Genomic DNA, 27,464 nt, shown 5'->3' with positions numbered 1-27,464 from the left:
TATATAAATGGAATGACTGTGTAGGAACCTTCCTGTATATTACATCATTTACTATATTTTGTAGATTTTTTGTGTTTGTGTATCGTGATTTACTTAGTGGTTTTTACAATTTATAATCCCAGGTGTGTCTTTGAATACATAAATTTTTTTTAATTTATTTTATTTATTTTTGGCTGTGGTGGGTCTTCGTTGCTGCACACAGGCTTTCTCTAGTTGCAGCGAGTGGGAGCTACTTTTCTTTGCAGTGCATGGGCTTCTCATTGCGGTGGCTTCTCTTGTTGTGGAGCACGGGCGCTAGTCACATGGGCTTCAGTAGTTGCAGCACTTGGCACGTGAGATCTTCCCAGACCAGGGATCGAACTCATGTCCCCTGCATTGGCAGGCAGATTCTCAACCACTGCACCACCAGGGAAGCCCCTGAATACATAATTTCTTAAAATGTGTTTCTAAAATAAAAGAGCCCTTTCATAACTCCAGTAACTTTATTACACACGAAAGTATTCTAAATATCAGTGCATATCAGCACAAATGGGGACACTGTGTGACAGATTTTGATTGCTAACACACTTTGATGCATCCTGTACCTACAAACTACCACAGCACAAAGGATTTATGATAGAAGTGAGAACCTGTTTGGGAAATAAAGTGGGAGGTGCTGACCTAGCACAGCAGGTGTGGCTACAAAAGTCACAAATACTCCAGCGAGATTTTGGGGCAGGCATGTGATAGAGATGTCCAACATTCTGGTGTGTGGGCCACACATAATCTCCCAGTCTTCCTGGATAATGTGTGATGAGGTGAGTGCAGACTGGTTTGGAAAGAACAACTTCTCCCACATCATTGCAAGTATGATGATGCACTGATGGTTTTCAGACCAGGGACTCGGTAACCACCTTGTTACAACCTGGAGATTCACACTTGTGAGCAGCTTTGTCAAGCAAGAAGGACTTGGGGTGGGGTTTTACAGGCTTTATGGGAGGTGTCAGGCTGCATTCAGCACATAGCATTTAGACTTAGGTTTGTCAAGCATGAGTCCCGAGGAGATGTGGGCACGTTCTTGATGATTAGCAATCATTATTTGGTGACATTTTTCTGTTGGGTAGGAGGAGCAGTTAAGCAGTGTGTCCTAGAGTTAGGAGTAAGAGCCTTGGGGACTTGGAGAGGGCTACAGTGAACAGTTTATAGTCCTTCAGTGTCCTTTACAGTGCTCGGAATAGTGACTGGGAGAATTTGGACACAGGCACATCATGAAGCAGGTTCATGAAGATGGACATGACCTTGGAAACAAATCACTGCATGTGGTGATGGAGGCCTCTGTCACAACTGAAGTGAAACTGAAGACCTGTGTGTGTTGCTGTGTGGTGCTGCTGTCCCTGTGAAAATCTTCTTAATAGGGAGGCTGTTTGCAGAGAGGTGGTGTGCACTGGGGATAGTGGAGCTGGAGGCCCTGGTGGCGATGCAGACGTCAGGTGTGTATAGTTCATGATTGGGACACAGCAGATGGAGTGCCTGCTGGAGGGGCCCAAAGAGATGCCATTGGACAGGTGCAGCTTAGAGGAATCACTCTCATCAAGGGCCTGAGAGCTGTGTACCTTTGTGAAAGTCCCTCCACCTCTCTAACTTGCAGGCTCCTCCTTTCACAAACTGCAGTAATAATAATTACTAGGTGTCACTAGGTAGATTGGGTAGATAAATGGGGTCATTCACAGGAAAGCCATCAATGTTGGTTCCCAGTAAAATATACTCTTGTCCCTCAGCATGGGGTGTAGGGTATGAGTACGACTCTTGGGTGGAGCATCACAGGGTATCAGGATGGGCAAGGTGTTCTTTAAATGAGTCCCCAAAGACTGAAAGATTGAGTTCAACATTAAGTAAAGACAGCTGAGGACTTACAGCCAAGAAGTAGAGTGAAGGAGTCAGTGGATGGAAAATTACCAACAGAAAACAGGGTAACGGGTGTTCTTGCTAAACCGACTTAATAAGAATCTTGCTATTCAGATCAGATATAAAGGGTAGGAAATGGGTGTTTGATCAGATATCAATGGGGGAGTTATTCTTACTAAACTGGCTTTTCAGGTTTGATAAAACTGGGCTAAACAGGCTTGTCCTCCAAACAATATAGGTTCATTTCTCATCTGGTTGTTTTTGTTCATTATGGACCAGCTGAGAGGAAATCAAGGTGGCAGTGTAGGAGGGCATGGAGCTCACGTTCCCCCACGAACACATCAAAAATACATTTACTTTGGAACAATCCTCACTGTAAACTGGCAGAAGGACTCCTGTTCAACCAAGGCTGTAAGAAACATATACATGTAATTGGGCAGGAAGGGAAGAAAAGCAATGTGGTCAGGAGTTGTGGGACTCAGAGAGGAAGGGCGATCACTTGGGCAGTGAGCTCCCTGGGGAGTGAGTGGCTTGAAGTACAGACTAGGTGTTCCAGTCCTCGTGTCTATGTTGTGGAGACAAGCCTTCTTGACGGGGTGGAGGACCACTGGGACAGACAGAAAGGCTGGAGGAGCCTGGACTTTGCTTGGGAGGAGTGAGCAAGCAAATGCCTGTCCCTGCGGCCAGGCAGAGAGAGGTATGCATTAGCAGATTTTTGCAGGTTTCTTGTGACCAGGATCTTAGCACACCCAAGTCAGAGTGGAGCAAATGCTCTGGCCTCACTAACTCCATGCCAGAGCACGGGACTGCATGTGTGGCCGCCAAGACCTGGGAAAAGAGTCGATGTTTGGAAGCAGAGGCAACCTGGTCCCAGTGCAGAGTCAGAGTGGGGCTTTGGTAGCCATTCTTGGCACTTACTCCCCAGGTATATCAGAAGCAGCCCAGTCTTCTGATGGCAGCTGGCTGGCCACGGCTCACCCACCCCACCGTACATGCACAGAAACCACAGGGGCCTGCCTCCTCCCTATGGAGTGGTGCTGCAACACAGAGGGAGTGAGGGAGAGTGGAGATACTGATCAGCTGTGAGAGAGCAAGAGATCTTGTTTCCAATGCAGGGCAGAGATAGGCCTCTAGCAGCTGTTGAGTTCACCATGATCACCTCATCATGGTCCCCAGTCCAGTTAACCCTGTCCAAGCCAAGAAAATGCTCCAGCCCACTGCATGCCACAGTGCAGCACTGGATCTGGGGCAGCCACAACTGGGGAAAAGACCCTAGGTTGCATCTGAGCATAGCCACAGAGGCCTACACAGGCAGCATACCAGACCCCTGTATGCACGAAAATCCCACTTGCTTCAACACTCCCTTCCTGTGGCTAAAGTCCCAGTGTGGGGAGAAGGAAGGATACACAATTAATGGGAACAGAGCCAGCCCCAGCCCGACCCTCATGGCTTCTGGTCCTGCAACTTGAGATCAGGTCTCGTACCCGGTGCTGGCTGTAGTCCCTCAATCTCCAGTCTCAGCCCTTACTGTGGTGATAGCTGCCATCACGCTCTGAGGAAAGACGTGACTTGCACCCACATCAAATCCAGCCGTCCCACCAAAAGCATTGGGTATACCCACTCTGCATAGTCATAGTCCCTCAGAAGGACACCCCTTCAAGACCCCAAAGGGAAACGGTATCACCTAAGTTTATAGAGGTAGAGAAAGTTAAATAAAATGAAAATTGCTAATGAAATACTCTCAATTGAGAGAAAGAGAAAACCCCTGAAAGAATAAACAATGAAACAGAAATAACTGTTACAATGTAAATAATTCAAAACACTGGTAATAAAAATATTAACTGAACTAGGAAAAATAATTGAGCTAAACACTGGATATTTTAACAGAGAACTAGAAAACAAAAGGAGACCCAATGAAAAATAAATACTTCAAGGGAGTTCTCTGGTGGCCTAGTGGTTAGTATTCTGGGCTTTCACTGCTGTGGCCCGGGATCAATCCCTGGTTGGGGAACTGAGATCCAACAAGCTGCGTGGAGTGGCTAAAAAAAAATGTTCAATGGCTCAAATAAAAAGCACGCTAGCAGGAATGAACAGCAGAGGAAGAGAGACAGAGAATGCATAAGTGGTCTGGAAGATAGAATAATGGAAATCACAGAATCAGGAAAGCAGGCAGAAAAACTATGTTTTTTAAATGAAAGGAATGTACAAGATCTCTAGGATAACGTTGTGTTCCAATATTCGAATTATAGGGGTTCCAGAAGGAAAAGAGAGGGAGCATGGGAACAAAAATATTTTTCAAGACATTATGGCTGAAAATTTCCTTTACCTGAAGAAGGAAACTGGTATTAAGGTACAGGAAGTATTGATACACAGGATCCCAAACAAGATGAACCCAAACAGACCCACACCAAGACATATCATAAGAAAATGGCAAAAGTTGAAGATAGAGTTCTCAATGCATCAAGAGAAAAAGAAAGAGTCATAAACTAGGGAATCCCAATAATGCTATCAGCTGTTTTCTCTGCAGACATTTTGCAGGCCAGAAGGGAATGGCAGGATATATTCAAAGTGCTGAAAAGGAGAAAGCTGCAACCTAGGATACTCTACCCAGCAAGATTATCATTTAGAAAAGAAGGAGAGATAAAGAACTTCCCAGATCAGCAAAACCCAAAAGAATTAATCAATACTAATCCTACCATAATAGAAATGTTGAAGAGTCTTCTCTAAATGGAAAATAAATAATAATCTTCAGGAAAGGGAAAATTCCACTAGGAAAGGCAAATATATAGTAAAGAATGAAGATCGTTTAAATAAGCTGGTAAGTAGATTTTTAAAAAATGTAGACGGAAGTAGAACTACACACAACAGGATAAGCGCAAAGATGTAAAATATGACATCAAAAACACAACTACAGTAATTATTATGATTTTTTTGTGGGGGCCCTGTAACATGACTTGTGGGATCTCAGTTCCCTGAACAGGGATGGAACACTGCCACGGCAATGAAAGCGCTGAATCCTAACTACAAGACGAGCAGGGATCTCTCCAGATATCAACTACAATAAGAAAAACGGGAAAAGAACAAATATGTGGAGTCTAAATAACATGCTACTAAACAAATGGGTCAGTGAAGAGATCAAATGGGAAAGCAGCAAATATCTTAAGACAAATGTAAACTGAAGCACAACACTCCAAAATTTATGGGATGAAGCAAAAGCAATTCTAGGAGGGAAGTCTATAGCAATGCAGGCCTCAAGGAACAAGAGACAACTCAAATAAATAGCCTAACCTACTATCTATGAGAATTAGAAAAAGAAGAACGACAAAGGTTCCCTTCCCCCTTAAGAAGACTGGAGCCCCTAAACTACTACCTATGAGAATTAGAAAAAGAACAACAAACCTTCCCCGCTCTCTTAAGAAGATAGGAGTCCTTTTCCCGCCCTAGAAGTCATTTTCCAGTGCTTCCGTGGTGCAGCTTGGCTTTTTCCCGGCGATTCAGGTGCGGGGTGACATTCCCTGAGTCCTTGGCACTACATTACCCAGAAGAATTTGCGCTAAGGCAGCGACGTTCATCCAATGAAAATCCAGGAAGGGGGCATTTCCGGGAGCGCGAACCTCCGGGAGAAGAACTTCCGGCGTCCTCGTGGCGCCCATTTTGATCGTGGAGCTAGTCGGAAGGTCGGAGTGTGCGGTGATGGGAGCGAGGTGACGGGCCAAGAAGACGCAGGAGGAGGCTTTGTACACACTGCAAAGGGACGGCCTGAGTGTTGGGGACACCGCCGCCTGCGGGGTGCATCGATACAAAGTCCGACAGGACCCCTCGACTGTCGCCACTCCTCTCCTCCCAGGAGCTCCGATGGCGGCGGCTACGCTGACGGACCCGGCTCAGGTAAATGCTGCGGGCTCCGGGTTCTCCCCTGCCCGTTTACCCACCCAAATACGAAACTCCTGAGTGAGAGGCGTCTGGTCCAGGAGAGTGAGGCCTGCAGGGGTGGTGTCCCTATTTCTGACCACCGTTGTAATGTGGTCTGAGTGAGGCTTGGAGATACAACTGAAGCAGGAATATTCGGGAACCCGGAGTCCATCTTGTTTCTGCGAGGAACGCAGTTTGAGGCCAGGCTGCACCTGGAGTGGTAGATGAGTGGTTGTGTTTCTCTTCTTAGGGCCCTGGGAGCGGTGGAGAGTTTTGAATAAAGGAAGGGCACAATCTGAGCTAGGCTTTTAAAAATAATCCAAAGTGTTCAACGGAAAGCAGAGTGTAGGGGAATGATGAGGACACTGAGGCAGTGTGATGAGACACGGTCACAACTGGTAAGTAGGAGCAATGAGGATGGAGGCACAGAGGAGAGGTTAGTGAGTCAGCCAGAGTTTACCTGGCTCTTGTATTGGGCACAGGTCCAGGGAAAGTGTGAGCCCCTGAAGCACTGCTTACGTCACTTTCTCCATCGCCTTCCTTTTCCCACAGATTCCATGGGCTGGAGAAGCACTTTGGGCAAGTGGCAGTTGTCCCAGTCCTTCACTTGTTCTCACCCCCCACGCACACATTCTGTGTATTTGAAGTGTCTTAGGGTTCTTCACCTGCCATTCTCCCAGCACTTTGATTTGGAGACCCTAGAGAACCCCATGCTTGGTTTTCTGAGTGCAGGCCAGCTTTTGTGGAGGGGGTTCTAGTTTCCCACCACTGATGAAATGAGGTGTGGAAGGTTACTCCTGGAACAGGTACCAGTATGTGGCAGTGATTTTTTTTTTTTTTCTTTTTGCGGTACGCGGGCCTCTCACTGTTGTGGCCTCTCCCATTGCGGAGCAACAGGCTCCGGACGCGCAGGCTCAGCGGCCATGGCTTACGGGCGCAGCCGCTCGGGCGCATGTGGGATCTTCCCGGACCGGGGCACGAACCCGTGTCCCCTGCATCGGCAGGCGGACTCTCAACCACTGCGCCACCAGGGAAGCCCGGCAGTGTTTTTTTAATGTTATTTTTGGCCCCACCACACGGCATGCGGGATCCTTAGTTCTCCCACCAGGGATTGAACCTGTGCCCCCTGAAGTGGAAACTCGTAGCCTTAACCACTGGACCACGAGGGAAGTCCCTGTGGCAGTGTTTTGAGGTGAGGCTGAGCTTGTTTAGGTAAGTGCAGGTCTCCTTTTTTCTGATGGAAATAAACAGGGAAGAACTGGAGTTAGACTTGAAATGACTGCCTGTGTATTCTGGAGGCAATGGGAGTTTCAGATCAAAGGAGAGAGGTTCTCTTCCCCAGGTCTTGAGAGTCTCCATCTGGTTGGGCGGTAGGGGAAATGTGTGGGAAGATGGACTGTGGATTTTCAGGAATGAGACTGTTCATGGTTATATTTGTCCCTGTTATACCAGGGCAGTGTGACCTTTGAGGATGTGGCCGTGTACTTCTCCTGCGAGGAATGGTGTCTTCTTGATGAGGTTCAGATACACCTGTACCTTGATGTCATGCTGGAGAACTTTGCCCTTGTCTGCATGCTGGGTAAGGCCCTCACACCCATCCCAATCCTCTGAGATAGGCTCTGCCTTTCTCCTTTTCCCCAAGGGTAGTTCTCTGTCCTTCTCACATCTGGACCATGGGCACTGCTTTCTTCTTAAAGTTATGTGCTGCAGTTACAATGGCTAGGCAGAGTTCATCCCTACTCCTTAGTGCCATGAAACTTGTAGCCCCAAAGTCTTGCAGGTGACCATTCAGGTTCATCAGTGTTGCAGTCCGCTTTAGAGATCCCTCCTTGCTTGCCCTCTCCTGGGCTAAGTGAGTGTACGGATCCATACTACCCAAAGTTTGCTCCATTTCTGCACCCGACAGTATTTATTTATTTATCTGTCTGTCTATCTATCTATCTATTTATTTATGGTTACATTGGGTCTTCATTGCATGTGGGCTTTCTCTAGTTGAGCCGAGTGAGAGCTACTCTTCTTTGTGGTGCATGGGCTTCTCATTGCAGTGGCTTCTCGTCGCAGAGCATGGGTTCTAGGCCTGTGAGCTTCAGTAGTTGTAGCGTGCAGGCTCTATAGCACAGGATCAGTAGTTGCGGTGCATGGGCTTAGTTGCTCCGCGGCATGTGGGATCTTCCCGGTGCAGGGATCGAACCCATGTTCCCTGCATTGGCAGGCAGGTTCTTAACCACTGCACCACAGGGAAGTCCTTAAAATATTAAATAAGGAACTACAGTATGATCCAGCAATTTCACCTCTGTGTGTTTATCCAAAGGGTGTGAAATCATATCAAAAAGATATCTGGGGACTTCCCTGGTGGTACAGTGGTTAAGAATCCACCTGCCAATGCAGGGGACACAGGTTCGAGCCCTGGTCTGGGAAGATCCCACATGCTGTGGAGCAACTAAGCCTGTGTGTCACAACTACTGAGCCTGTGCTCTAGAGCCCGTGCTCTGCAACAAGAGAAGCCACTGCAATGAGAAACCCATGCACCACAACAAAGAGTAGCCCCTGCTCGTCACAACCAGAGAAAGCCCATGTGCAGCAACAAAGACCCAAAGCAGCCAAAAATAAATTTATTTTAAAAAAACAACAAGATATCTGTACTCCCTGTTTTTTGCAGCATTATTTACACTATCCGAGACATGAAAAAAACCTAAGTGTCCATTGATGGATGAATGGGTAACAAATGTGCTGTATGTGGAACACTATTCAATATTGTTCAACCATTAAAAAAAAGAAATCCTACCATCTTTAATAACATGGATGGACCTTGAGGGCATTATGCTAAGTGAAATAAGTCTTAGTTCAGGGAAAGACAAATACAGTTGTTTGCCAGTTTCCAGAGAGGATTGATTCCAGGAGCCCCTGCATATACTGAAATCTGCAGATGATGAAGTTTCACAGTCAGCCCTGTGATTCTGAAGTTTTGCATTTGTGGATTCATTCAACTACTGATCACGTGGTGCTGTGTTTATTTAATTAAACATAACCATGTGTAAGTGGACCCATGCAGTTCTTACCCATGTTGTTCAAGAGTCAGTTGTACTCCATAATTACACATACATGGGGAATATTTTCCTTTTTGCTGCGACGAGTCTTAGTTGCGGCATGCAGGATCTTCATCGAGGCATGTGGGACCTTTCGTTGGGATGCTCAGGCTCTTCGTTGTGGTGCAAGCTTCTCTCTAGTTGTGGTGTGCAGGTTTTTCTCTTCTCTAGATGTGGTGCGCAGGCTCCAGGGTTTGTGGGGTCTATAGTTGTGGCACGCAGTCTCTAGTTGAGGCGCATGAGCTCAGTAGTTGTGGCGTGTGTGCTTAGTTTTCCCGCAGAATGTCAGATCTTAGTTTCCCGACCAGGGAATTGAACCTGCATCCCCTGCATTGGAAGGTGCATTCTTTACCACTGGACAACTGGGGAAGTCCCTGGAATCTTTAAAAAAAAAGAAACACACACACACACACACCCCAAACTCAGAGACAGCACAGAAATTAGTGGTTGCCGGAGTAGGGGATGGGTGAACAGGGTTAGATGAAATGCGTGAATGGTGTCAGAAGCTACAGACTTCTAGTTGTAACGTGAATAAGTCCTGGGGATGTAATGCATAGCTTAGTGATTATAGTTAATTATACTGTATGCTGTATTTCAAATTTGCCAAGAGAGTAAATCCTAAAAGTTCTCATCAGAGGAAAAAAATTGTATTGTGGTGTTAACTAAACTTATTGTAATCATTGCACAACATATACACAAATCAAATTATGTTGTACAGCTTAAACAAATACAATGTTTCACATCAATTATATGTCAGTGAAACTTTTAAAATTCTACAGTGCTCTTCCTTTCTCTGAAACCCAAATTTCTGATCTTTATTATTTTCCATCTCTCTAAAGAACTTTTTAAAAATGAATTCCCATGATTTTTGTGCATCTAAGAACATGTTTATTTCACCATCACTGTTGAAGAGTAATTTTATTACATTCTGAATTCTAGGCTGACATTGGCCACCCCCCAACCCCACCCCCGCCAAGCTTTAAATGTTTCACTCCTTTCTCTTGTTTGCATGATTTCTGAAAATTCAGATGTTATTCTTTTTGTTGCTTCCCCATGACTAAAGTGTTTATTCCTCTGGTTTCTTTTGGGATTTTTTTTTCTTCTGTATTTGAATGTGATATGCTTAGGTGTAGTTTTGTTGTTGTTGTTTTTTAAAATAAATTTATTTATTTATTTACTTATGGCTGTGTTGGGTCTTCATTTCTGTGTGCAGGCTCTCTCCAGTTGCGGTGAGCAGGGGCTACTCTTCATTGCGGTGTGCGGGCTTCTCATTGTCATGGCTTCTCTTGTGGAGCGTGGGCTGTAGGTTCACAGGCTTCAGTAGTTGTGACATGTGGGTTCAGTAGTTGTGGCTTGTGGGCTCTAGAGTGCAGGCTCAGTAGTTGTGGTACACAGGCTTAGTTGCTCCACAGCATGTGGGATCTTCCTGGACCAGGGTTTGAACCTGTGTCCCCTGCATAGGCAGGTGGGTTCTTAATCACTGTGCCACCAGGGAAGCCCCAGCTTAGGTGTAGTTTTTTGGCATTAAACCTGCTTGATGTTCTCTGAGCTTCCTGGATCTGTGGGTTGGTGTCTGACATTAATTTGGTGGAAATTCTCCATGATTATTGCTTCAAATATTTTTTCTATTCCTTATTCTTTTTTTCTTTTGATGTTTTTATATATGTATGTTAAAGCATTTGCAGATGTTATACAGTTTTTAGATATTCTTTTTTTTTTTAGTCCTTTTTCTCTTTGTTTTTCAGTTTTAGAAGTTTCTACTGCAGGAACCTCAAGCTGAGAGATTCTTTCCTGAGTTGTGTCCAGTCTTAATAAGCCCATCCTATTCATTCTTCATTCCTCTTCTCTTCTTTTTGATCTCTAGCATTTCCTTTTGGTTCTTTATTAGAATTTTCATCTCTGCTTTCATTGCCTTTCTTGTCTTGTATGCTGTCTGCTTTATCCATTAGCAGGCATTAATTAGCGTATTAATCATAATTGTTTTACATTACCAATTTGATCATTCCAACGGCCCTGTGATATCCCTCCCTCCCTCCCTCCCTCCTTTCTTCCTCTCCTCCCCTCCCCTCCCTTCCCTTCCCAGCATGCAAGATCTTAGTTCCATTACCAGGGATCGAACCAGTGCCCCCTACAGTGGAACTGTGGAGACTTAACCACTGGATCCCTAGAGAAGTCCCTCCCTGTGATATCTGATTCTAGTTTTGAAGCTTCCTTTGCCTTTACAAAATTTGTTTTTAGGCCTTTTAGTTGGTCCTGTAATTTTTTTCTTTGTAACTGGCATGATGTATTCCCTAAAAGGAACCATTGTAGATAGACCTTTATTGGTGTGTTGGTAAGATGTGGAGAGCGGAAGCATGCATGTTGCTGTTAACATTCATATTATATTTAATTTTCAATCTTTTAATGAGCCTGTGTGTCTGGATCCTGAACTTCACAACTTCTTTTCAATTTAATTTTCCCTCCCTTAGTTGGGACAGGATGGGTATTGGGGGCTGTAGTTGGGTATTTCCTCTTTCCCAGGTAAGTTAGACTCTGATAAAATGACAGTAGGTTTGGCTCTGGTTAAGTAGTTTCTACTGAGGGCAGACTTTGTTAAAAACAGAATGTTCTGGCTATTTTGTTTTTCTAATCTTCATTTCTCTTTTCAGAAGGCTTTGTTTAGTTTGTTTTGTAGTTCCTCAAGTTGTAAAGGTACGTTGTTGATTGATGATATTTCTTTGTTTATATGTAAGCATTTATAGATGTAAATTTTCTCCTTAGTACTGCTTTTGTGGCATCTTATAAGTTTTAGTATGTTATATTATTGTTTTCTTTAGTCTCTTAAGTATTTTCTAGTTTCCTGTGTGAGTTTTTTTTCATGGACCTATTGGTTGTTTCAAAGCATGTTGTTTAATTTCCAGAAATTTGTGGATATTTGTTTTCCATATGTGATTGATCTCTATCTTCAATCTGTTTCAGTTGGAGAGGACAGTTTGTATGATCTTTATCTAATTTAAACTATTGTTCCTGTCTATTGCTGAGAGCAGAGCATTGAAGTGTCCCCATACTATAGTAGAACTGTTTCTCTTTTCAGTTCTGTCAGGTTTTGCTTTATATCTTTTGATTGTCTATTATGAGATGTGTAAATATATATACTTATTTTAATTTTTTTATTTATGTTTGGCTGCGTTGGGTCTTTTTTTTGTGTGTTTTTTTTTTGCGGTACGCAGGCCTCTCACTGTTGTGGCCTCTCCCATTGTGGAGCACAGGCTCCAGACATGCAGGCTTAGCGGCCATGGCTCATGGGCCCAGCTGCTCCACAGCATGTGGAATCTTCCCGGACTGGGGCATGAACCCATGTCCCCTGCATTGGCAGGTGGACTCTCAACCACTGTGCCACCAGGGAAGCCCTTTTAAAAAATTTATTTATTTTATGTATTTATTTTTGGCTGTGTTGGGTCTTCATTGTGGCATGCAGGCTTTTCATTGTAGTGGCTTATCATTGCAGAGCACAGGCTCTAGACGTGTGGGCTTGAGTAGTTATGGCACGTGGGCTCAGTAGTTGTGATACATGCACTTAGTTGCTCCACGGCATGTGAGATCTTCCCAGACAAGGGATTGAACCTATGTCCCCTACATTGGCAGGCAGATTCCCAACCACTGCACCACCAGGGAAGTCCCTAGACTTCTTTATTGTTTGATATGAATAATAGCCACCCCTGTGTTCTTTTGGTTACTATTTGCATGAAATATCTTTTTCTAACCTTTCATTTTCAATTTAATTGACTTTTGTCAACAGCATACAGTTGGATCATTTTAAAAAATCTGTCAGTCTGTCTTTTGCTTTGAGTGTTTAATCCATTTACATTTAGGGCAATTACTGATAAGAGGTATTTTTTGTCATTTTGCTCTTTGTTTTCTGTATGCCTTAGAGCTTGTTGTTCCTTAATTTTTGATATTTTCTCTTTTTGTATTAAATTTGTTTAGTGATATGTTTTTTTTTTGTTTGTTTGTTTTTTTTTTTGTTTTGTTTTTTTGCGGTACGCGGGCCTCTCCCTGTTGTGGCCTCTCCCGTTGTGGAGCACAGGCTCCGGATGCGCAGGCTCAGTGGCCGTGGCTCACGGGCCTAGCTGCTCCGCGGCATATGGGATCTTCCCGCACCTGGGCACGAACCCGTGTCCCTGTGTCCCCTGCATCGGCAGGCAGACTCTCAACCACTGCGCCACCAGGGAAGCCCCTAGTGATATGTTTTAATTGTCTTTTCATTTCCTTTGTGTACATTATATGATTATTTGTAGTTACCATGGGGATTACATTTTATATCCTAAACCTACCAGCATACTAATTTTAATTTACACCAGCTTACCATCAATAACATTACAAAAACATTTCTGCTTCTGTAGTGCTCTGTCCCCACTATTTTCTAGTATTGATTTTACAAAATTACATACTTGTATGTGGTGTGTTTAAGCTGAGACTATGGTTTCTTTAAATGCATTATTCTCTGCAATCAGGTAGAAAACGAAAAAATGCTGTTACAAACTTACAATCACAGTAGCTTTTATAATTTTCTATGAACTTACCTTTATCAGAGACCATCATTTCTTCAAATAACTTTGAATTACCGTTTAGTGTTTTTTTCATTTCCACCTGAAAGAATCCATTTAGCATTTGCTGCAAGACAAGTCTAGTGTTAAAGAACTTCTTTAGCTTTTGTTTACATTGGAATATGTTAATTTTCCTTAGTTTTTGAAGGATGTTTCCCTGATGTAGGGTTATTGGTTGACACGTTATTTTCCTTCAACAATTTAAATATATCAACCCACTGCTTTCTGGCCAGATTTCTGATTAGAAATGTGCTGATAACCTTCTTGGGGATCCCTTGTCTGGAATGAGTCACTTCTGTCGCTGATTTCAAGATTCTTTGTCTCTGCATTTCAACAGTTTTATTATAATGTGCTGCAGTATGGCTCTCACAGTCTATTCTGCTTGGAGTTTATTTAGATTTGGGGATGTTCCTATTCATATCAATCCATAAGTGTGCTATGTTTTTCTGTTCTGAATCCCTCTAGTGTTTTGTTTTCTTTTCACTTCAGCAATTGTACTTTTCAGTTCCCAAATTTCCTTTTTTGCAATACTTATACTTTCTTTCTCTTTATTGTTATTCCTACTTTGTTCAGGCAACACTTTTTTTTCTGTACACCTGTTTCTTTTTAGGAATTGTACTTTGCAGTTTCCAAATTTCCATTTTTACAATACTTATACTTTCTATCTCTTTACTGTTATTCCTACTTTGTTCAGGCAACACTTTTTTTTCTGTACACTTGGTTTTTTTTTTTTTTTTTTTTTAGTTATTTGAACATCCTTTAGTCAGTTTTTAAGTCTTTCTAGTTAGTTCGCCATCTATTTTTTGTGTACCTGTTTATAAGTTACAGTTGCGGTTGATTTGTTATTTTCCTTTGCATCATACGTTCCTGTTTCTTCGTATGTCTTGTGAGTTTTTGTCATTGAAAACTGAGCATTTGTGTCTTATAATATTGTAATGCTGGAGATCCTGTATTCACTTTAACAAGTGTTTGCTGGTATGGGCTTCTCTTTGTTTTTGATGTTTTCAGGTGATTCTTTCCTGGACATCAACATGAGCTGTAAACTTAAGGGGTTTTCACTGTGCATTTCTTGGGGGTGCACTATGACTTTTGAAGTTCCTCTATATAAGTGGCTGATTTTGAATGTCTTAGTCCTTAAATATCTCACTCTCCAAAAGTGAAAAACCAGAAAAATGAAGAGCGGGAAAAGAGACACTGGCCCTTAAAATCAGGTGGGGAGACGGATTCATAACACCTTGTACTCCATCCACTGTTGTTCAGGTTGGGAGTGGATTCCTAACACCTATTACTCCATCCAGTGTTTTTCAGGTAGGGAGATGGATTCCTAACCCATCCCCTGTTTTACAGGTGGGGAGAAAAACACCTAACATTTTGTTTACATTTTGTTTCCTAGCATTTTGTACTCCATCCACTGTACATCCTTCCCTCTGGCTCCACTGACATTTCTGTTTGTAGTATTTAAATATCATTCCTTTGTCTGTTGTGTGCTTAGTTCCTCTGGGTTCGTATTTGCCACTCACCCATCCTGACATTCCATTAGGCCTTGTGTCATATGTGTCCCATGTAGTTGTTCAACTGGGGATGGAGAGTCCTTGGGGCTTCATGGGATGGACATGACTCTGGTCTCAGCAAAAAGAGCTCACAGGTAGTCTAGCCAAGATGAATGGCAGCTGGCAGAGGGCTTGATATCAGGTCTGTGTTTTAAGTCATATCAGGAACATACCTTGTGTGATTAGTGTTTTAGCCCCATTGCCAGTGGCCCCAAATCACTTCTTTTGTCCTCCATTCTTGGTACTCTGCCAACTTGTCATTTCTATGACTACTCATTTTTATTCTGACTGCAGCCTGGGATTTATTCCCTACCACCTCTCTAAGCCACTTCTCTCATGTAGTCTTCACATTGTTTTCTCTATAGTACTTTATGACATTGTGCAGGTATATTTGAATGGCATTAGGCAGGTATACTTTAATGTTCCATGAATACCAGCTACTGTTTCAGTAAGATTTTCTGGTGCATGGGCTTATACTTGTGCACAGTATCACAGATCAGCAGCAGATGTGGTCCTAGTGAAAGCCATTGACAGAAGAGTGAACTGTAGAACATGCCTTTCACCCTTGGACCACATCCAGTCCTTGTGTCCTGTGCTTGGTGAGGCTGCATCAATTCTGTGACCTTAAGTCCCAATAATGCAGAACAGCTGCATCCTCAATTTGACCCCAACTCCATTTACTGAACACAGTCCCATGGATTGGTTCTTTCATGTGTCAGACATACAGTTGTGATGGTGTCACCCCCATCCAACGTCAACATGAATTTCACCATCACGTCTTTGTTTTCAGGTTCTTGGCGTGGAGTCGATGAAGAGACACCTTCTGAAGAGAACATATGTGTGGAGGGAGTATCACAGATTAGGACCCCCAGGGCAGGTTCATCTCCTGAGAAGGCCCAGCCCTGTAAGATGTGCGTCCCAGTCTTGAGAGACATTTTGCACTTGGCTGAAGAGCAGGGAGCAAATAGGGGCCAGAAAGCATACACATGTGGGGCATGTGGGAAACAGTTCTATTTCACTGCAAACCTTCAACAGCACCGGAAGCAGCACATTAGAGAGAAACCCTTCCGATGTGATGTGAGGAGACTTGCATTTCTGAAGAGCTTCACAGTCTACGCATCAGGGAATCTCTCTGTGTACAGTGAAATTGGGAAGAAATTAGCAGCCAACATGGGACTTCAGCAACAGGCCACTAATATCAGGAAGGAACAAAACAACAGTCATGAGTGTGAAGCTGTTTTTCACAGTGGAACAATTCATCGGAGCTGGGGAGAAGGCAGAAAATCCTCCAGCCACACAGATATGTATGAGAGAGTCATCACTAGTGAAGCGTTTTGTGAGTGCAGCAAATGTGGGAAAGCCTGCACCCAAAGTTGTAATCTTATGCAGCACCAGAGAGTTCACACTGGAGAAAAGCCTTATGAGTGCAGCGAATGTGGAAAATCCTTTAGCCGAAGCCACCACCTCAGTGTGCATAGGAAGATCCACACCGGAGAGAAGCCTTATGCATGCAAGAAATGTGCTAAATCTTTTCTCCAAAGGTCCAGCTTCATTCAACATCTGAGAGTTCACACTGGAGAAAAGCATTATGAATGCAGTGAATGTGGAAAATCTTTTAGCAAAAAGTCCAATTTCCTTCAACATAAGAGAGTTCATACTGGAGAAAGGCCTTATGAGTGCAGTGAATGTGGGAAATCCTTTATCCATAGATGTCAACTTTTTATACACCAGAGAGTTCACACAGGAGAAAGGCCTTATGAGTGCAGTGAATGTGGGAAATCCTTTATTCATAGATGTCAACTTCTTATACACCAGAGAGTTCACACAGGAGAAAGGCCTTATGAGTGCAATGAATGTGGGAAATCTTTTACAGTTAGGTCTGTCCTGCAAAATCATCAGAGAATTCATACTGGAGAGAGGCCTTATGAGTGCAGCCAATGTGAGAAATCCTTTATCCATAGATGTCAACTTCTTATACACCAGAGAGTTCACACAGGAGAAAGACCTTATGAGTGCAGTGAATGTGGGAAATCTTTTACAGCTAGGTCTGCCCTCCAAAATCATCAGAGAATTCATACTGGAGAGAGGCCTTATGAGTGCAGCCAATGTGGGAAATCCTTTATCCATAGATGTCAACTTCTTATACACCAGAGAGTTCACACAGGAGAAAGGCCTTATGAGTGCAGCCAATGTGGGAAATCTTTTACAGCTAGGTCTGGCCTCCAAAATCATCAGAGAATTCATACTGGAGAAAGACCTTATGAATGCAGCCAATGTGGGAAATCCTTTATTCATAGATGTCAACTTCTTATACACCAGAGAGTTCACACTGGAGAAAGGCCTTATGAGTGCAATGAATGCGGGAAATCTTTTACAGCTAGGTCTGCCCTCCAAAATCATCAGAGAGTTCACACAGGAGAAAGGCCTTATGAGTGCAGTGAATGTGGAAAATCCTTTATTCATAGATGTCACCTTCTTATACACCAGAGAGTTCACACAGGAGAAAGGCCTTATGAGTGCAGTGAATGTGGGAAATCCTTTATTCATAGATGTCAACTTCTTATACACCAGAGAGTTCACACAGGAGAAAGGCCTTATGAGTGCAGCCAATGTGGGAAATCTTTTACAGCTAGGTCTGGCCTCCAAAATCATCAGAGAATTCATACTGGAGAAAGGCCTTATGAGTGCAGCCAATGTGGAAAATCCTTTATCCATAGATGTCAACTTCTTATACACCAGAGAGTTCACACAGGAGAAAGGCCTTATGTGTGCAGTGAATGTGGGAAATCTTTTATTCATAGATGTCAACTTCTTATACACCAGAGAGTTCACACAGGAGAAAGGCCTTATGTGTGCAGTGAATGTGGGAAGTCCTTTATTCATAGATGTCAACTTCTTATACACCAGAGAGTTCACACAGGAGAAAGGCCTTATGAGTGCAGCCAATGTGGGAAATCGTTTACTGCTAGGTCTGGCCTCCGAAATCATCAGAGAGTTCATACTGGAGAAAGACCTTATGAGTGCAGTGAATGTGGGAAATTGTTTATTGTTATTTCTGGCCTTATTAAACATCAGAGAGTTCACACAGGAGAAAGGCCTTATGAGTGTAATGAATGTGGGAAATCTTTCACTGCGAGAGCTGGCCTCCAAAATCATCAGAGAATTCACACGGGAGAAAGGCCTTATGAGTGTAAGGAATGTGGGAAATCTTTTACTGCGAGATCTGGCCTCCAAAATCATCAGAGAGTTCACACAGGAGAAAGGCCTTATGAGTGTATGGAATGTAGGAAATCTTTTACTTCTAGGTCTGGCCTCCGAAATCATCAGAGTGTTCATACTGGAGAAAGGCCTTATGAGTGCAGTGAATGTGGAAAATCTTTTAGCCAAAGACAAATCCTCAGTACCCATAGGAAAATCCATACTGGAGAAAGGCCTCATGAGTGCAAAGAATGTGGTAAATCTTTTATCCAAAAGTGCAGCTTAATTCATCATCAGAGAGTTCACCGTGGAGAAAACGCCCTATGAATGCAGCCGATAAGGATGCCACTGGGGTTTGGAGGAGTTTGACATGGTAACAGAATGGGAGGAACAGGTGCAGTCATCGTGCAACAGATGGACAATTTCTAGAGCGGAAACTCAGGGTGAGAGAAGGGGTGTCATCTGCTTGTGAACTCCCAGCAATGGACAGGGATTTAGGATACAGTGCTAGGTTGACTGGTTCAGGCCATGAGGAGTCTGGTCACAGCACTCCTCTTTCACTCCCTACCCTGCTTTGGGGACTCAAAGAACACTTTGTCCATTCGGACACCCTCTTGTCACCCCCACACAGACACAAAGAGCCCTGCTTAGGACACCCCCTCCTCCCCACATGTGACTTGACAGGACTGTCATTTCACTGGGAACAAATATTGATGGCTTTCCTATGAATGATCCAACTTATGTACCCAATAATGATCTGGTCCTGCTAACTCCATACCACAGGTTTTCAGTGGATGTGGGGCAGCCAAATTCGAGGAACAGACTCTACCTTGGGATGTGGATGTGACTCAGTCCCAGGAGAGAGAAGACTAATCAATATAGAATGCCACATTAACAGAAGGAAGGATGAAAAATAACATGATCACCTCAGTAGACAGAGAAGAAGCATTTGACAAAATTCAGCATCCATTCATGATGAAAACCCATACAGGTGGGTATAGAGGGAACATATCTCAATAAAGGCCATTTATGACAAACCCACAGCAAACATCATACTGGTGGAAAGCTGAAAGGCTTTTTCCTAAATTCAGGAAGAAGAGAAGGATGCCCACTCCCAAAACTTCTATCTCACATAGTATTGGAAGTCCTAGCCCCAGCAATCAGACAAGCAAAAGCATCCAAATTGGAAGGTAAGAGGTAAAACAGTATTTTCAGATAACATGATACTTTATATAGAAAACCCTAGTGTCCACCTCAAAACTTTTAGAACTAATTAAAGAATTCAGTAAAGCTATAGGATATAGTACAAATATACAGACATCTGTTGCATTTCTATACACTAATAATGAACTATCAGAAAAAGTAAAATTGCTTCAGATTGCATCAGAAAGAATAAAATACCTAGTAGCAAATTAACTGAGGGCTTGAAAGACATATAGTCAATAAACTATAAAACATTGATGAAGATTGAAGATAAAGAAATGGAAAGATATCCTGTGCTCTTGCATTGGAAGAATTAAGATTGTTACAATGACAATACTATGCAAAGCAATCGTGAAATGGACAGAAGACATAATGGAGTTAGAAAAACTATCCGAAGTGATGCAAATGAAGAACACACGTGTATTGTCATATGTGTTCAGTGTCTCAAGAAATATAGCAGCAATCTTGTGAGTAAGGCATATTCTAGTAAATGGGATATATTCATGTCCAAGACATGAAAAGGAGTCAGTTCTTATGGAAGCAATATTGTAGTTGATGGAAACTGCACCTAGGTAATTAGATTTCATGGAATATTAGAATGAGATGTTCCTATAAAAGGGAGAAAAAGAGCAAGTTACAGTTGAGGAAAAACGGGGGTTTGGGATGGGTTGAAAGAGTAAATAGAGTGTCCAGAGTAGGACTTTAGTGAAGGTGGACAGTTGTGGAAATACTGTGTTAAGGACAGCTTGCTTTCCTCTTTTCCAATTTTTACATGTTCATTTTCTTTACTGTATTAGAGAGGACCTCTGGCATATTAGGGAATACAAGTGTAAGGCAGTGAACTGCCATCCTACTGATCTCAAGCATCCTATTTTTGTCCTTTATATCTAGTCTTTTCAGTCCAGAACCATATAAAGTTGCACAAATTACATTTATTTCTCACCTCTCTTTAATGTCCATTCTGACACAATCTCTCTGATTTCCTTCAAGTTGTTTTCCCTTGGTATCTTTTATACAATACATGACAATTTGTAAAATTTCCCTCACTTGGTATACAGTAAGATATCCTTATAAATAGATTCAGATTATGTGGTTTATTGTTTTTATTGTTGCTGTTTTGCTCCCATCCAAGATAATACAAAAGTGCTGCCTTGTCCTTTTCAGTGTACCATATCAGGAAACAAGATGTCTGTTTTCCCAGTATTGGCAGTGTTTCCTTTGATCACTTCTTTATGGTGATATGCTTTGGATTTTGTTCCTATTACTCTGGGAGGCTGAAGAAGGGGTGTAGCAAGACACTGTGATCATCTATTTGTTTCTAAATCTCTCTGGCTTCTGTGTGGAGAGTGAACTTAGGAGGGAAGAACTGATGTAGGAGAGAGGACAGAATCCTTTGTGTAGTTGGGAGCCCTTTGATGATGGACCAGCCCAGGATGGTGGCATTGGAGATGGTGAGGACAGGATGACCTGGGACACATTAGGAGGCAGAGTTGGCAGGACGTGTGCATAATTGAGATGATGGGGTGAGTCCCAGAGAATGATTTTTTTCCCTTCAGTCCTCAAGAGCGAGCCATTGCATTTGTGGGCCCGAGAGGCTTACCTTGTTTTCTTAGATTTCTGAATCAGCTGTCAGCTATGTTGAGTAACTGCAGCCACAGTTTCCAATACCTGGGACATAAAATAGGCAGGACTGCTCCCTGAGAGTTATTTGGGTAGATGAGTTTTGTGTGGCCTTGCTTTCCTTGGGCCTGCCAGGGTTAGATGAGGCTGGATAGGAAGACTTGTGTGGTGGTGGTGTCTATCTGTAATATCTGTAGCTGTATGTGTTTGAGCCTGCCAGGGAACATTAGCTATTCTTTGAATAGAAATTCAAAACTTGCCCTCGAACTTCACTTGATGAAAATTAAATCCCTTGTTAAGGAAGTTTAGGGTCATCCAAAAGTACTGACAGCTACTTTGAATATTTATTTCAAGCCATTTAATGTAATTGTTGATATATTTGGGTTGAAATATATCCTTTTATTTTGTGTATTTCTTACCTTGCCCTTTGTTCTTTATCTTGGCCTTTAAAAAATTTTTAACCCTCTATTTATTAGTTATTTGTAATTCAATTTTCTTTACTTCTAGCTTTGAAAATGTATACCTTTATTCTATTTATTGTTTAAGCCCCAAATCACTTATTTAACACATTAGAGCATAAAGTTATAAATACATTTTTTTCTTCATTCTGTGTATTATAAGGGGTTTAAAACATTAATTTTTCCCATAGGAATATATGTTTTTCAAGGTCTGCATAGGGATTCTGTCATTCTAAATCTGTAAGGAAATATTACTCATGCTTTACACAATTGGTGACATGTATGTCAATCAACACATGCATTTCTCTCTTCAGTTATCATTCCTTTTGTCATCACTGATCTTTCAACTGGAATTACAATCCATTGTTCATTGTCCTTGAATAGAACTTTTTTTTGAATAGAACTTTTAATGTTCATTTTTCCAGGTTAATTGTGCATTAATTTTCTCATTTCAAATCGTTTTGTTTCATCCATTCTTGAAGGACATATTTGCTGTACATAGAAATCTTGGTTGGCAATTTTCTCTTCAGTGGTGGGGGGAGGTCATATTGACCTTTTTACTTCTGTGGTTTTCTTAATCTTCTTGAGCTACAGAAGATATTCTGTATGCTAAGGTGTGCTGTTTTGATGTACTTTACTCTGAACCTATCAAGATCAAAAGGAAATAGGGAATGACTCCCCTTCCCCGCCCCACCTCCTTAGTAGCACAGCAGGCCCCCCTATGGGTTTATTCTTACAGGAAATGCAGAAACACAACCAGTCTGTGCTCTAGTCCAAGTGATTTTCATCTGTCCCATTCTGTAATTGTTGATTGTTGGTCTCCAGCAGCTATTTACCTTCATGGATTTCACCACTTCTGGGGGTTGCTTTTCAAGACACCCTGAATTGGGAAGACGCTGGGGGTTCTGGGGTTACTGAGTTCATGCCAGTTTTTGCTGGGGTTTCTCAGAAGGACTCAGGCCCAGGAGTGCAGGGTGGAGGGTCCTATGGGCGCCCCACAAGGGCTGGTTCGCTCGTGTCTCTTCCTGCTCCCGTGTACCAGAGGGAACATTTTGAGGCCTTTTCCTCTGCGGACCCATGTGCACCAAGTCCAGGGGCACCACGTGTGATCTGAGGTGACCTATCAGAGGAGTCAGTGATAAATGAAGAGAGCTATGTGGTCTTCAGGGTGGGAGATAGGGGAACCAGACTCCCAGATGAGGGCAGGGTGACCTGGGGACACGGGGAAAACCTGGAGATGGTGGCACCGCACAAAGGTGGGACATACGAAAGATCCCTGGGCTAGGACTCCTCCCTGGTCCCATAGGCTGTGTTCCCCATGCTCCTTCAGGGTTAGCCCAAGACACAAAATCCAGAATGTTTGTCCAAAGGCTGAGTCCTTCTTTTTCATTGCTGTGGCCTGGCTCCCTCACAGATGTGCACCCCTGAGTGGTGGTGACCAATCCCCCTCCTCCTGGCTGAATCCTACTTCAGGGCCCAGAGGCCACGTGCGCTTTGATGAGGAAGAAATAAAAAGATTTGTGGCCCCTGGGCCCACACTCGAGGGTCTTGGTCCACTCCAGGATGCCCCTGCCCTAAGAGGTCCCGATGCGGGGTTTCAGCCTCAGAGCCATCACTTCCACACTCCCACCTGGACAGCCTTAAGACAGTCTCCCAGGACAGGAAGCATCCTTGACACTGGCCTCAAGACACCCGCCCCCCACCACCAACAATCCCCACTCAGTCAGCCACAGGAACTGATCTTTTTCCTGAGGCTGAGGAGGTAGAAATGCGGCCTGACCAGCAGAGATGGACCCCTGGGTATCTGCATACAGTTTCTGTGCCTTGAAGGAGGGACCCTGCAGGAAATGAGGGGCCTTTGGTTGCTCAGAACCAGACTCTGGTGTATACAGACAAGAGAAAATAATGCAGGCCCTGGAGGAAGGGGGTCGTTTTTAAGTAGACAAGTGATCGTCCTAAAGTGCTGTCAGGTGCAAGATGTATTGCTAAATGAGTGAGAGACACCAGTGTTTTAATGGATATTGGATCTAAGTCATCCAAAGCAAGGTCCTGGAGAGACACCCCATCTTGGTAGGCAGGCAGCGAGCAGGATGTTTCAGCAGTTTTAGCTTCTGGAAAAGGAGGTTACCACCTTTAGCGGGAATTGACATCGTGCTGGCTCATTGGTTATCACGGAAAGCAGCAGAGGAGCATGCTCCTCACATCCCCTCTGATAACACTATCAAAGTGGAGAGCCTCTGATCTAAAGATTAATCACTAGCTGAGGCCTGGGCAGGTACCCAGGTGTTTGCTGATTAGGCTTTATGTTTAAGATGGAAGGTCAGCCATGTGAGTAGGGTGCAGGTGAATCAGACTGCTGGACCAGGGGATGTACAGAGCAAGAGGACAGCCATGGTGGGTGGCCTGATCCATCTCTTGCTGAGCTGTGCACAGTCATTGACTATGCAGACAGGAGAGCCATTTCTGACGTGACCAGAACCAGCGCTCTTCCTCTTGTCCAGATGCTTCAGGGCTGCCCAATATCTCCTTTTCCATATTCCTGGTCAGGGTCCTGTCTTACTTTTCTCTTGTCCCTTGCCAAAGTTTACAAGATGACTAACGCTTCAGACCGCATGCGTTTCAAGAGCAATAGGATAATGTTTATTTGCTTCCTGTTACCAGTGGATGTCAACTTGTGTTGGTTTCGTGGAGTCTGAGATAACATCCAAACATTTCAGCAATCAGTAGCATTATAGAGCCTTAAATGCTCAACACTCACCGGAAAGTTTCCCCACCCCTGTAAGAAGAATGGAGCCCCCTACCCCCCACCCCCCGCCCTCATAAGAAGAATGGAGCCCCCTCCCTCCACCCCCCACCCCACCCGCGCCCTAGAAGTCGTTTCCCAGCGCTCCTCGGGGGCTGCTTGGCTGTTTTCAAAGTGATTCAGGTGTGGGGCCCCGTGCTTCCTTGAGGCCTTTGCACTACATTACCCAGGATAACTTGTTTTAAGGCAGCAACGTTGACCCAATGAAAATCCAGAAAGGGTGCATTTCCGGGAGAGGGCCGTCTTCCTGGCGGACATTTTGATTGCTGTGGAGTCTGAGGAGCTCGTCAGAAAGTCGAGGTGTGTGGTGTTGGGGGTCAGTTGATGGGGCAAGAAGGCATAGAAGGAGGTCTTGTGCGCACTGTACAGGGGCGGGTCTCGGGGCCGGGGAGACCGCGGTCTGCGTGCAGTATCCACGCCGAGTCCGACCTGGTCACTGGGCTGTGGGCCCCTCCTCTTGGGGACTCGGTGGCGGCGGCCGTGCTGAGGGACCCGGCTAAGGTAAACGCTGCGTGCTCCGGGTTCTCCCCTGCCCGTTTCTCCACCCAAATACGAACGGCCGGCGTGAGAGACGCCTGTTTACGTCTGGTTCAAGACAGTGAGGCCTTCAGGTGTCGTGTCCCTATTTCTGACCACCAGTGTAATGTGGTCTGGGTGAGCCTTGTAGACGCAACTAAAGGAGGAGCATTCGGAACTTGGAGTCCATCCTGTTTCTGGGAGGAAAAAAGTTTGAGACCAGGCTGCACCTGGAGTGGTAGGTGAGAGTTGTATCTTTCTCTTTGGGCCCATGGAGCGGTGGAGAGTTGGTTTTTTATAAATGAATGAATGAATTCATTCGTTTACTCATTCATTTATTTATTTATTCATTGATTGATTGATTGCTGCGTTGGGTCTTCGTTGCTGCGCGGAGGCCTTCTCTAGTTGCGGCGAGCCGGGGCTACTCTTCCTTGCGGTGCGTGGGCTTCTCATTGCGGTGGCTTCTCTTGTTGAGGAGCCACGGGCTCTAGGCACGTGGGCTTCAGTAGTTGTGGCTCGTGGGCTCTAGAGCACAGGCTCAGTGGTTGTGGCGCACGGGTTTCGTTGCTCCGCGACATGTGGGATCTTCCCGGACCAGGGATTGAAGGGTGTCCCCTGCATTGGCAGGCGGGTTCTCAACCGCTGCACCACGAGAGAAGTCCCTATGGAAATTTTTGAGCATAGGAAGGACATGATTTGAGTTAGGGTTTTAAAAATACTCCAAAGCCTGCTCAATGGAAGAACATAATGTAAGGGGGTGATGAGGACAGTGAGGCAGAGGGAAGTTGTGGCTATTCCAAGGTCCCAACTGGTAAGCGGTATCACTGTGGACTGAGGCACAGAGGAGAGGTTTGCTAGTCAGCCTGAGGTTATCTCGTTCTGGTACCGCCAGGGGGCCAGGGAAGGCCTGTGCCCCTGGAGCACAGCCCTGGTCACTTTTCCTCCATCGCCTGCCTTTCCCCACAGATTCCAAGGGCCAGAGAAGCACCTTCGTTAAATAGAGGTTGTCGCAGCCCCTCACATGTTGTGACCCCACGCACACATTCTCTGTATTTGAGAAGGGTCTTGGGGTTCTTCGCTAGTCATTTTCCCAGCCCTTTGGTTTGGGAACCCAGGAGAACCCCATGTTCAGGGTCCTGAGGGGAGGCCAGTTTCTATGGAGGGGGTCCCATTCCCCACCTTAAATGGAAGGAGTTGTGTAAGGTTACTCCTGGATTCGATACCAGTTGTGGAAGTGCGTCAAGATGAGGCTGAGTTGGTTTAGGTAAGTGCAGGTCTCCTTTTTTTTTCTAGTGGAAATAACACAGAAGAGCAGGTTTTCTGCTTTAAATGTCTGCCTGTATATTTTGGAGGCAATGGGAGCTTAGATTAGAGGAGGGAGGTTTTCCTCTCAAGGTCCCAAGAGTCTCCATCTGGTCGGACAGTAGGGGAAATGTGTGGGAAGATGGATTGTGGGTTTTCAGGAGTGACACTGTTCATGGTTTTATTTGTCCCTGTTTACCAGGGCAGTGTGACCTTTGAGGATGTGGCCGTGTACTTCTCCTGGGAGGAATGATGTCTTTTTAACGAGGTTCAGATACACCTGTACCTTGATGTCATGCTGGAGAACTTTGCACTTGTCAGCGTGCTGGGCAAGGCTCTCACACCCACCTCCTTCCTCTGACCTAGGCTCTGCTTTTGTTTTTTTACCTAAGGACAGCTCTGTTTCTCACATCTGGACCCTGGGCACACCTTGTTAAATTCCTTGGTTATGTGCTGTGGTTACTACAGCTAGGTTAGTGCCTCCCTACTCCTTAGTGCCTGGACACCTGTAGCCCCAAAGTCTTGCAGGTGATGCTTCAGGGTCAGTAGTGTTGCAGTCAGCCTGGTAGCTCTCTCCTTGCTTGCCCTCTCTGACCAGGCGAATGTCAAAATCCATGGTACTGAAGTTTTACTTCATTCCTGAACCGGACATTTATTTGTGCCTGACTGTACAACTGTCACTGACTCGGTCACTTCTGAAACAGACCATGAACATTTTTCCAATTTCTCTGCATTCACACCAGCATGTGTTATTTTGTTTTTTTCATAATAGCCATCCTAATGGATGTGAACTTGTATATCTTTTTCATTTCGATTGCATTTCCATAGTGGTGTGCTTATTGGTGTGTTTATTGGTATATCTTTAGAATAATTCAGGTCCTTTTTCCTTTTTTTTTTTTTTTTTTTTTGTGGTACGCGGGCCTCTCTCCCGTTGCGGAGCACAGGCTCCGGACGCGCAGGCTCAGCGGCCATGGCTCACGGGCCCAGCCGCTCCGCTGCATGTGGGATCTTCCCGGACCGGGGCACGAACCCGTGTCCCCTGCATCGGCAGGCGGACTCTCAACCACTGCTCCACCAGGGAAGCCCCCTTTTTCCATTGTTTAATCAAGTTGGTTATTTGGCTGTTGTTGAGTTCAAGGCATTATCCATATATTCTGGATATTAATCCCTTGTTGTATACCTGATTTTGAACTATTTTCTCTCATTCTGTGGTTGCTTTTTTACTGTGTTCATAGTGTCCTTTGATGTACAAAAGTTTGTCTCTTTTTCCGTTCCCCCCCCCAGCCTTATTGAGGTATAATTGATACATAATGTTGTGTAACTTAAAGGTATCCAACAAAAATTGT

General features: G+C 44.3%; 1 protein-coding gene across 1 annotated transcript; it reads left to right on the top strand.

Annotated features, from left to right (window-relative positions):
• Nucleotides 1-5,687: 5,687 nt before the first annotated feature.
• LOC307178506 (uncharacterized protein) lies at nucleotides 5,688-19,326 on the top strand. The gene is made up of 4 exons (XM_079906697.1): nucleotides 5,688-5,772; nucleotides 7,249-7,375; nucleotides 15,809-19,207; nucleotides 19,308-19,326. The coding sequence occupies exons 1-3, from the start codon at nucleotides 5,740-5,742 to the stop codon at nucleotides 18,541-18,543; spliced, it is 2,895 nt and encodes a 964-aa protein (XP_079762823.1). The 5' UTR covers nucleotides 5,688-5,739; the 3' UTR covers nucleotides 18,544-19,207; nucleotides 19,308-19,326.
• The last annotated feature ends 8,138 nt before the right edge of the window (nucleotides 19,327-27,464 follow it).

The sequence above is a fragment of the Stenella coeruleoalba genome (genome assembly GCF_951394435.1).
Source record: "Stenella coeruleoalba genome assembly, chromosome: 20".
Lineage (NCBI taxonomy): Eukaryota > Metazoa > Chordata > Mammalia > Artiodactyla > Delphinidae > Stenella > Stenella coeruleoalba.
This window is presented reverse-complemented; position numbering and strand designations above follow the sequence as displayed.

Excerpts from the sequence above, each read along its gene's own strand:
- LOC307178506 (XM_079906697.1), top strand. The coding sequence starts at position 5,740 with ATGGCGGCGGCTACGCTGACGGACCCGGCTCAG. Across the intron at positions 5,773-7,248 it reads CGCTGACGGACCCGGCTCAG|GGCAGTGTGACCTTTGAGGA; the intron begins GTAAATGCTGCG and ends CTGTTATACCAG. Across the intron at positions 7,376-15,808 it reads TGCCCTTGTCTGCATGCTGG|GTTCTTGGCGTGGAGTCGAT; the intron begins GTAAGGCCCTCA and ends CTTTGTTTTCAG.